At 37.8% G+C, this 11,853-nt stretch overlaps 1 protein-coding gene across 1 annotated transcript; it reads left to right on the top strand.

Moving 5' to 3' along the window:
* Nucleotides 1–2,204: 2,204 nt before the first annotated feature.
* On the top strand, nucleotides 2,205–5,225 carry LOC139934443 (zinc metalloproteinase nas-6-like). Its single transcript, XM_071928681.1, has 3 exons — nucleotides 2,205–2,312; nucleotides 3,741–3,953; nucleotides 5,104–5,225. The coding sequence occupies exons 1-3, from the start codon at nucleotides 2,228–2,230 to the stop codon at nucleotides 5,223–5,225; spliced, it is 420 nt and encodes a 139-aa protein (XP_071784782.1). The 5' UTR covers nucleotides 2,205–2,227.
* Nucleotides 5,226–11,853: the final 6,628 nt, after the last annotated feature.

Raw genomic sequence — 11,853 nt, 5'->3', positions numbered from 1 at the left:
CTTAACGTAGGACTAGCCTTAAGTTTTTAATGTCCTATAGGACTGTGAAATCGACCCCTGGTGACGCGAATGTAATTACAGGGTTGACCCACAATGAGTGACTTAATTGAACTGAATTGAATTTATTTGAATTACTTGATTCATCAAGTAAAATGCATGAAATTTAAATTCCACAGATACCACAGATACAATAATCAAATGTAATAATTGCACAATACTAATCAACGTGTGGATATCTTTCGCTCAATATTTGCAGCATGATATCGAAAAGAGAAACGCCTTACGGGATGAATCCAAGAGATGGCCCAATGCAACGGTTCCCTACGAACTAGACCCTGACTTCAGTAAGTATTAAACGAATACAATGGTCCCTTTCACCAGTTTGAAATAGAAAATGTATGGTAGCCCTGAAGGGACAAGACATATCGCAATTAACATGTGCGCATACATTGTGATATCGCATAGTTTTTTGGCATAAAAGAACTTTACGTATTGCTTTTTCTTAATTTATTTTTTGCGAATGCGCATTACGTTTGCGCACAAATTTGCGATAGATGATGTTCCTTCAGGGCCACCATACATTGGTCACGATTTTTACACCTTTTGGAACCCACGGCTTCGGCAAATGTCTTAATAAAATCAATTCAACTCGACATTAATTTGTGTGTTAACGTTGAGTGACGTGCTTGATCACAAGTTACCACCAAAATGTGACCCGCTCTGTGAAAATGAGTCAGATGTTGACAATTTCAAAGATTGAGTTACATGCATGGCTGGAAAGAACACACCAGCAGCAGTTATTCCCACTTGAGATTACTCCCACTTGAGATTAGCCAGTATATCATTTTTTGTTAAAAACGAATTACAAGTAAAGTGATGTTTTAAACTACCATAAATTAGACTAAAGAATTTTTTTATATTATATTTTCACAGAGTGGGTCACAAAGAAACCTACTTGTGATTATTAGTCGTTGTACAAAACTCTAGGTATATTCCTATCTAACTCGCAAATGGCTAATTGGAAAACAATTCCAACTTTGTTTTGTATCTCAATAGGTGAGACGCAACGGCAATCCATACGGACCGCGATGGAGCACTTTCACAACCACACATGCATTCGGTTTGTCGAGCATAGCGACGAAGTCGACTATTTGAAAATCGAACTCGGCGTTGAGTAAGTAAACATGTCTGTTCAGAACTAAAAAGTCATTAGCAATTTCATATAACTATGTTATGATCAAAGGTCGTTCAGTGAAAAATGCATACAGATTGGAAGGGAAAACAAATCAAAAACAGAAAAAAGAATGATACTTTAAACTCGTCATATGTTTCATTTTGCATTTTTGTTTAAGACCACCCGTCATCAAGATAACCCATCTACCAGGAGCTCCATGATTTCCAAAATCAGTCCATACAAATTTTACTAAGCACCCTCTAGTTTTTAACAGACGGGCATTCCTCTATCAATAATAATATAATATAATAATATCGAAGTCTTATATAGCGCACGTATCTACCAAACAAGGTACTCAAGGGGCTGAGTATATACAAACTTTCAGAAAGGTAGGTTATTGCAGTGATGAATTCTGAGACCCAGTTATTTAGCACCTTATAAGGGTTTACAAGGTGCTACGGCGCATTAAGCAGCCACAACCAGGAGCACCGGGGCGAACCCCTTCTCTTTTCGATAAGTGCACTGGGTTCTTTTACATGCGTTACACAACACATGGGACCAACGGCTTTACGTCCCATCCGAAGGACGAAGCAATGGTTAAGTGTCTTGCTCAAGGACACAGTGTCACGGCTGGGGATTCGAACCCACACTCTGCTGATCAGAAACACTTTCCTCTATCAACACTTTCCTATGGCGGTTTATAGAGTACCGGGCTGAAGCTCTTGTGTTTCTGATCAGCAGACGGTTAGTAGGGTTCGAGTCCCGGTCATGGAACATGTGTCCTTAAGCTATGACTTACTATCATAACTGCTTTGTCTTTTGGATTGGATATTACAATGATAATTCTGTATAAATGCAACGTTAAATGTATACAACGTATCAATCATACAGCCTACCTGCATATTATAAAAACATGGTCCACAGTTGTTTCACTAACTTTGATTTCATTTCTTAAGAAACTTGAGCATAGTCGGTCGTCAAGGTGGAGAACAGCAGATGACTTTAATATCTCCCTATGGTTCTCTTGAGCTGAGGGTCGTTCTACACGAATTGATGCACACTTTGGGCTTCCTTCACGAACATAACAGACCAGACAGGAACAACAGCGTCACAATCAGGTGGAGGAATATACCAACGGGTAAAACATAGCAGCCAAACATTTTATTTATTTATCTTTATTTAAAGACAGTTGACACTGTTGGTAATTGTCAAAGACTAGTCTTCACAGTCGGTGTATCTCAACATAATATGCATAAAATGACAAACCTGTGAAAATTTGAGCTCAATCGGTCGTCGCAGTTGCAAGATAATAATGAAAGAACTTGAGGTCTCGAAATCAAATTCGTGGAAAATTACTTCTTTCTCAAAAACTACGTAACTTCAGAGGGAGCTGTTTCTCACAATGTTTTATACTACCAACCTCTCCCCATTACTTGTAATAAAGAAAAGTTTTATGATGATAATTATTTTGAGTAATTACCAATAGTGTCCACTGCCACTGCCAGCAATGCTGGTGACGGTCCAATTAAATGTAGCATTCATGTGCAAATAATTTCGCTCAAGAAGGTGGGTAAAGACACTGGGGTGGACTTCACAAAGGTATTCCTCACTTAGGACTAGTCCTAGGCAATGCTAAGAGATATGACCAGTCCTAAGTTAGGATGAGTTACTGGTCCTAACTTAAGACTGGTCCTATCTCTTAGCATTGCCCAGGACTAGTCCTAAGTTAGGACTACCTTTGTGAAATCCACCCCTGGACACGTTTGCTAATTGTCAAGGACCAGTATTCTCACTTGGTGTATCTCAACATATCCATATGCATCAAAATGATAACAAACCTGTACAAATTTGGACTCAATTCGTCATCGAAGTTGCGAGAGAATAATGACAGAAAAACAAGCATGGTGCACAAAGATGCATAATATAGGTTTTCTCGGTCAAATTCGGCAAATGAGCAGTCAATTTAATTTTCATGCGTTCGAATTAAAGCTGTTTTGCTTTTCCAGTTGTTACTGCGTTTCAAATTCAGAATTCGGGCATTCAATTTCGTTTTGGGTCGAGACAAATTCCTTAAGCACTCTGTTCAATTTAGCGTAGCGTCATTCTTTTTAGTGACACACACGCCTCAAGAAGCGTCTGCGAATTTGAATGCTGCTTTGATGAATTGTTAAATTGAATGATTATTTTGTTAATTCGAATGACGCAACATTACATTTGATTAATCCAAAAACGAAATCGAATGACCCTTTTGAGTAGTATTCGATTTTGCGCGAAATAGAATAGCTTGGTGGTTCAATTGGCTGCTCTTTTTCCGAAATTGACCGATAAAACCTATAAAAGGCTTCTGTCGGTAGAAAATATTGTATTATTTGGGTGAAAAACTACCTCATTCTCAAAAACTACGTTACTAGTTAGAGGGAGCCGTTTCTCACAATGTCATACACTATCAACTGCTCTCCGTTGCTCGTTACCAAGTAAATTTGTATGCTAATAGTTATTTTTAGTAATGACCAATAGTGTCCAATGCTTTTAACTAAAATTTACTCTTTTGTCTTTTCTTTTTCAGATCGAAAAAGCGAATTTAAGAAGGCGAATGAGAGCCTCGTTGACCTTTTAAACACACTCTACGACTATAAATCTATAATGCACTACGGTGCCTATGCTTTCAGTAAAAATGCAGCAAGGAAAACGATCGTAACGACTGTGGAGTTCCCGCACTTGGGAGGACACAAACTGAGTGATAAGGATGTGTTGATGCTCAGAAGGTACTATAACTGCGGTGAGTTTGACTATGGGGAAGTTATACGGTGCCCATTAAAGACAGTGGACACTATTGGTATAATTGTCAAAGACTAGTCTTCAAAGTCCGTGTGGCTCAACATATGCATAAAATAACAAACCTGTGAAAATTTGAGCTCAATCAGTCGTCGAATTTGCGAGATAATAATGAAAGAAAAAACGCCTTGTCACACGAAGTTGTGTGCTTTCCGATGCTTGATTTCTAGACCTCAAATTCTAAACTCGTGGAAAATTACTTCTTTCTCGAAAACTATCTCACTTCAGAGGGAGCTGTTTCTCACAACGTTGTATACCATCACCCTCTCCCCATTACTTGTAATCAAGAAAGGTTTTATGCTGATAATTATTTTGAGTAATTACCAATAGTGTCCACTGCCTTTAAGGAACATCCTTAAAGGCAGCGGACACTGTTGGTAGTTACTTAACAAAAATTATTGTCAGAAAACCTTACTTGGTAACGAGTATTATGGGGGAGGGGTTGATAGTATAACACATTGTGGGAAACGGCTCCCTCTGAAGTGACGTAGTTTTTGGGAAAGAAGTAATTTTCTACGAATTTGATTTCGAGATCTCAGATTTAGAATTTGAGGTCTCGAAATCAAGCATCTGAAAGCACACAACTTCGTGTGGCCATGGTGCAGTAAGGGTTTATTCATATCTCGCATTTTGGACGACCGTTTGAGCTCAAATTTTCACAGGTTTGTTAATTTATGCATATGTTGAGAAACACCAACTGTGAAGACTTCTCTTTGACAATTACCAATAGTATCCGACTGTCTTTAATGCTTGCTTTCAACGGACATTGCAAATCTTCAAATAAGCGCTGTTTTTCCTCTTTGGGGATAATAAAACATAATAATATCAAAACACATTATACATAGCGCCGAATTCATTGCAAACAATGATCACACAAGCTTCACAATAAAAGTTAGACAAAATATAGCATTCTTAACCATGAAAAGTAAAATAATGAAAAAGTCAAAACAGGATCCACGATCAATCAAAGGTTTATGTTCTACCACAGAGTGCAATTCAAATAGGACCACCCTTTACGGGGTCACACAATCTGATTTTTTTTGTTGTTGCCCGCCCTCTTCTGAGTTTTGTCTTTCTTTCTTTTTCCGTTTCAGAATGCATTGACAGACATGATAAGTGTGGTGAGTGGTCATCATCGTCTTCTATTAACCAATGTACATTACGAACAGATTACATGATTCAACACTGTCCTAAAAGCTGTGATATGTGTCATTAACACTGCTGGACGATAAAATGCTAAAAGACAGTATAAGTTTTATGTAATTCTGTGATCATAGACGAGTTTTTTTCTAACCAATTCTGTAATGTTGTTATGTGTGGAACAACCTCAACACATACAAATTGTTGTAATTAACCGAAAGTATGTTCCCATTTTTGTGTGGAGGTTTATCCACAGATCAAAATGTTTTATACTATTGTTCCTAAGTATGTCTGGTACTAGCATCGGGTATTTTTATGCACAAAAACAAATAATAATAAAAAAGTATTTTTTTTATAAGAGACAAAACCATTAGCATATTGATAATTACCTCGATAACTTAGAAACAAAAATACATTTAAACTGCGTATTTTACTCTTTTTTTCTCTTAAAAAAAATGTCCTCTAAATTATTTACCTCCTTATGGTACTACTTGTATATTCAGAGAAAAAATAATTCTAACAAAAAATAAGATTATTGGTGAACAAGTTTAGTAATTAAACATTTTAACATTGCGAAATTTAAACTAAGTTGTTCATTTATGCATGGGCCCAACAACTATAATGTCTAAAGACCAACAGTTTTAAGGATTCCTTTCTGCCAATACTGCACTTAAGTTTTTAATTGTACATGGTCGAATGGTATGCCCTCATCCTTTATATTTCTATAAATTTGTTACTTTTGTTCTTGGTTTGTGTGTGTATATATACTTGTATTTATTGCACAAGGAATACAAGCTTCGTGCGTTTTGGCCATGAAAGTAAATATTTCAAATATTTAATATTTTAAATAATAATGCCCTCATCCATTTATATTTCTGTAGTTTTGTAATTGTTTATTTTCTGGGATTTGTGTGTGCACGTCTACTTGTTTTCCTTTATGTACACGGAAGACAAAATGTCATGCTTTTGAGCATGACAGTTAACCTTTCAAATAATGCGTTTTGAAAATGCGCAATAAAATAATGATGGAGCGACATGGGTCAGCCATCGGGCGCAAAAAAAATGTATACAACAAATATTAATTTGGCGTGAGTTTCTGAATTGAACCTTTTAAATTGAAATACTATACTTACAAAATTAATGTACTGTCAGTCTTTTGTGTTATGCAATATGTTATTTATTTCACCTTAAATATATTGTTTGAAATTACATTAATATTAGTAATGCTTAATAATTGATATCAACTTAACTGTACTGAACAAAAGCAAACAGATTTACTAAATTTACTTTAAAAAAAATAAGCATTTTTGTTTATAGCAAACAATAAATATATTTAATGACTTTAAATTGATAATTATGATCCGTGATTGAATTTTTTTATATGAATTTGAAATTAATCTTGCTCTTTTCAATAAAACAATGCAATGAAACTGAATACTTTCACTGAATCGTTCATCAATTGAAATTATTGTAATTTTAAACAGCGCCCTCTATCTACCCTCAGAAGCTAATCCATTGGCTGAACTGGTGTGATTTCGCTCGTCCCCAGCGCCTTGCTTTAATTAACCAAAGGCGCTGGGATGGGCAAACGTATCATGCACTGTCATTGGTTTATAATGCGCAACCCATCATGCATCACACTCACACTGCAACATGTTTATATGCAGTGTGCGCATGACGTACTTCCTGAACAAGAATCTGTGCGAGCGATTAGCCCATCCCAGTGGTCCTGGATCTGACAGGCCGCTGGGGCCGAGCGAATGGTGTGATAGGGTGTCTAGACGACGTCACTCCCATTTCTGCTAGAGTAGCTTTGACAGCTCCATTTATTAATGAAGCACTTTCTTTATTTTGAGGGGATGCAGTGGGTTAGGGTGGGGGTAAAAGTAAGTAAAAATGTATTAAAGGGACACATTGCCTTGGATCGGTCGTGTTGGTCTTTGAAAAGCGTTTGTAATCGTTTGTTATAATAGAAAGGTGTTTTAAAAGTAGAATACAATAATCCACACACATTTGCCTCGAAATAGCGTGGTTTTCCTTTTACTTTGTGAACTAACACGGTCGGTCTATATGGGAGTTGACTCCCATTAATAGCCGACCGTGTTTGTCGACGAGATAAAAGGCAAACCGTGCAATTTCGAGTGATCCTTGTGTGGATTATTATATTCTACTTTTAAAATATCTTTCTAATCATATGCATTTTATAACAAACGGTTACAAACGCTTTTCAAAGACCAACTCGACCGATCCAAGGCAACGTGATCCTTTAAAATGTCGAGTGTTAAATGCAAGTCCAACGTCAGTGTGTGGTTCACCTCTTCAGGCTACACACTTATTGGTTCATTAAATTAACATTCATAAATACCCCAGACAGTTTCGCTATTCCTATTGGTGGAGAGCGCGTCACGTGGGTGTGTATAAACCTTTGTTTATGACCAGTAAAAAGTTTTGAATCATGGGTGTGACAGGCGAGCTTGTACCTGTGCTTATAAGACAGTTTCTTCATTCCTATTGGTCGAGAGCAACGGCTGGAACAGATGCCACTTCACACGATACGCGCGACGCGCACAGCATTAACTTATTAGGAGTTGTTTACCCGAGGCCTTACCATTTCATAGCTGGAGGGGTGTTGTGTTGAAAGAAATCATTGAACAATATTATTTTTGCATTTATTTTACTTTTTGACCAAAAAGTGTTGATGTTTTTTGACCGGAAAGGTATTTACGAACGGGATTCGAAGTGTGTTGAATCGGTTTTCAACTAGTGGCTTAAATCTGCCGAGGCCTGGTTCTTGATAATTTACCTCGACGATCAAGAACCAGGCCTCGTTGGGTTTAAGCTACTAGAGGAGAACCTGTTCACCACACATTGATTACCTTAGTAATATCTCAATGACAGTATTGAGACCGGGCGAAGCCGGAGGAATACCTCAGCTGTTTTTTTCCCCATTGAATGTTGTAATTGTTTTTCCGTATTTATATTTTGTTCAATTCAACTGCGATCAATTGCAAAAGTGACATTGATTTTATACACTGCTGAAAAACAATAACTGAATGTTTTATTTACTAAAAGGTGAACTATTATTTACACTTATATTTTATGAAATAGATGTACACCGATTAAACATTGTGAAAAACCCATTGCTAAGAAACTACCCACAATATTCGTTTGTTAAAAAAAACACCCCAGTGTTTTCAGTTTTGTTTTTAAAGTCTCCAGAGAAACAATGTTCCGGGTGAACTCTCAGGTAGTTTATTCCCTCGCATCCATGTGCCAGGATGCCGAGGATCGGGTCTATAACTGATCCCTTCCTATAAATTCCTGGATGGGTTGCTGGCTGCTCGCGGAAGAGGTGCTTTACCCCGGTAGGGGAATGTTACTGACTGTCACCGTCAACGGACCCCTTCTCTATAGTCTTGGTTCCAAGACCTTCGTATGGATTATTTCCAAGCCTTGCTACCATTTGTTTACGTACACTTGTAAGAAATATCCTTACTTTATATTTTACGGAATGAAAAAACTTTTCCCGGTAATTTTGCTGCAGGAACACGGAACTTTATTTTCTTTGCTGCAACAAAGTTACCGGGAAAAGTTGTTCATTCCGTAACAGAATTAAGTCCCTTAACGTGGGTTTGTATTACATGTTATGATGTGTAAACAGTTGTGGTTGAAACAAAAACTGTACTTACATGTACTTTATTAAAGGTAGGTGTTTGGGCAAATGTGGTTGATTGAAAAACGCTAATTAGCATAATTAATAATAATTGCATTTACGGAAAGTTCGTAAAATAACGGCGAAATTTACGGAATATTTCACTTCACGGAGTCCGTAAATTCACGGAGTCCGTAAGTTTACGGACATTTTTAACAGCGATACGAATATGAGATAGTGACGTCTTCACGTCTTGGACGAAGACTAATCATTTTCAGGTCTACCTTGTTTTTTGGTGATACCAATGTTGCCCCGTCGTTTCAGAGCTCAAGGTCGGCTGAATAAAAGATTTAACCTGACCTCGTTTTGAATTGACTTGAAGGCACTGGAAACTATTGGAAAATGTAAACTCAAAATAATTGTTAACATGAAAAATTCCTCGGTAATGAGCAAAAGAAAGCTGTTGATAGTATACAACATGTGAGAAACGGCTCCCTCTGAAGTAACTTAGTTTTAGAGAAATATCGTGAGGCCTGAAGCTTTTAATTATGGATCATGAAAGCACACACATTATTGTGCAACATGTGTGTTTTTCTTTCATTATTTTCTTATTTTTTCGAACAGTAAACTCTGCTCGTCTTTAATAAACCTTTTTATAGGCTCTTCTCAGATCCAACACCCATCCCCAAAGTCGACTATTAGTTACTTCCGAAGTAAGAATGAGTTATTGTTCACTAAAAAGACCTTGGGGGGGGGGAGAGGGGGGGGGTGCACCAACTACTGTCTGATTGGTTCAACTGATCTTAACTTATGGTGTTACCGACGAGTGATCAGTCCCCCTTGAACCGAAGAATTCTTTTCAACATCTCTAACAGGAAAACACCAAACTGAAGTGTTAATTGACATTTTAGTTCTTGGTTTTTATTGTCTGTAAAAACTCAACTTTCACTGTGATGTGCTTTCGTCGAGCCAACACTACGTCAACAGATAATGTTTACATGGCTGTTTAAAGTATAGCTTATTGTCACCCTTCACACCATGCAAAGCTTCAAACATCACTTACAATAAAACAAGTGTGTAAACTTGTCTGCAAAAACTCCACTTCACGATCATTTGCTTTCGTCGAAATCTCAATTCACACTTACGTCCTGTAGGCGATATGACATGAAGTCACAGTAGGCCTATACAATAATACAAAGTTGTCCCTTGTGAGCATTTGCACTTATTTATTTTTTGACCTTGAAGCAGTGGGCTGTTACTTATAAATCGTGATTTCAATAATCCACTTATCTGAAAAAGCAGAACTTATTGCAAGTCTGTATTAGATTTCCCTATCCACCCAGATGGGTTCTTTATTCACAGTGAGGGTTCTAGTGGACACAGAAACCCTTAAACAGTTTGTTTCTTGACCTTCGTAATTGACCTTTTTATAAATCCGCTTACATCTATGGGTGCGTTCGTTTAGCTTCCCTGGGTCGACCCCGGTGTGTGGCATTTTTGTTTCCCAGGACAAACGTGGGTAATTATCTGCACACGTTCGTCTTGGGAAAAAAGAAATGCCACACGACGGGGTCGACCCAGGCAAGCTATAAAACGAACGCACCCTAAATTGGGGAGTTTTTTTTACTCTTTCAAATTGACAAATTGAACTTGGGAAAACAACTGGGTGTGTGTTACTTTTTATCAAAAAGTAGCCCTGATGGCCTTTCGCTTTCGTAGTATACTAGAGTGTTGGCCTGTACAGAACAGAGGAAGAGTCATAATAAGGGAAAACGTAAAAACTGACACATTTCTGTCTTGTCAAACTCATTCAAAATAACACGCGATATGGGAATAAGTCTTTAAAGCCACTGGACACTATTGGTAATTGTCAAAGACAAGTCTTCTCACTTGCTGTATCTCAACATAATGCATAATATAACAAACCTGTGAACTGGTCATCGAAGTTGCGAGATTACAATGAAAGAAAAAACATCCTGGTCACACGAAGTTGTGTTCAGATGCTTGATTTCGATACCTCAAATTCTAAACTTATGGTCTCGAAATCAAATTTGTGGAAAGTTACTCCTTTCTCGAGAACTACGTCACTTCAGAGGGAGCCGTTTCTCACAATGTTTTATACTGTCAACCTCTCCCCATTACTCATCACCAAGTAAGGTTTTATGCTAATAATTATTTTGAGTAATTACCAATAGTGTCCACTGCCTTTAAGTTGGGTTATCCTTGAATATAACTTGTTCTTGCTTGTTTTCTGCTTTTGTATTGTATTCCCCATGTGTACATATTTTGCCATGTTCTTGCTTATTTTCTGATTCAAACCAAATCAAATCATAAATCATATTTAGGTGTCATGGCAGGCTGAGCGGTTAAGAGCATCGAGTTCAAGTTCTGGTGGTTAAGTCATCGGAGTGTGGGTTCGAATCCCGGCCGTGACACGTGTGTCATTGAGCAAGATGCTTGAGCAAACAAGTTTTCCTAATCCAGGGATTATTAATATAATGGGTACCTGCGGGGGTTGATATAGTATTTTTGAAAAAGCTTTTTGACGAACGCACGTGGCTCATTGAGCTGAGAAAGGGAATGTTACTGGCCCAAATGACAAGGGCACCGTTTGTAAAGCGCATTGTACGGTTTGTAAAACTGCATATTTACAGTTGTCAAAATCAGTGGTATAAAGAAAGCATTAGATCGGATCCTGCCTGCTCCCAAGTTGCCGTCGTTTTACCAGACAACCATCTTATTTGGATTGTGAAAGATGCAGGCAGAGGGAATTCCAAAAATTGTCTGGGCTGAAAGTAAAAACTCCTTCAATTTACAGTTGTTAACATTCCACAGCTGATAGTTCTCATTGTAATGTGCTTGTGGCAAGGTAAAGTCCTTCATTCAAGGATAGCTGGTTTATACATGACTATGAGCTCGCTCGTTCCCAAGACTGGAACGTCAAGTAGCGTACTAGACATCACGGGGACGTCACGGGCTCGATGACCTAGACGAGGACACGAGGTCAACAATTGTGTACAGACTTAGTATACTATCCGGAGCTCCGGGGTGC

This window comes from Asterias amurensis, chromosome 3, assembly GCF_032118995.1.
Source record: "Asterias amurensis chromosome 3, ASM3211899v1".
NCBI lineage: Eukaryota > Metazoa > Echinodermata > Asteroidea > Forcipulatida > Asteriidae > Asterias > Asterias amurensis.
The sequence above is the reverse complement of the archived record's forward strand: the minus strand, read 5'-3'. Positions and strand labels throughout refer to the sequence as shown.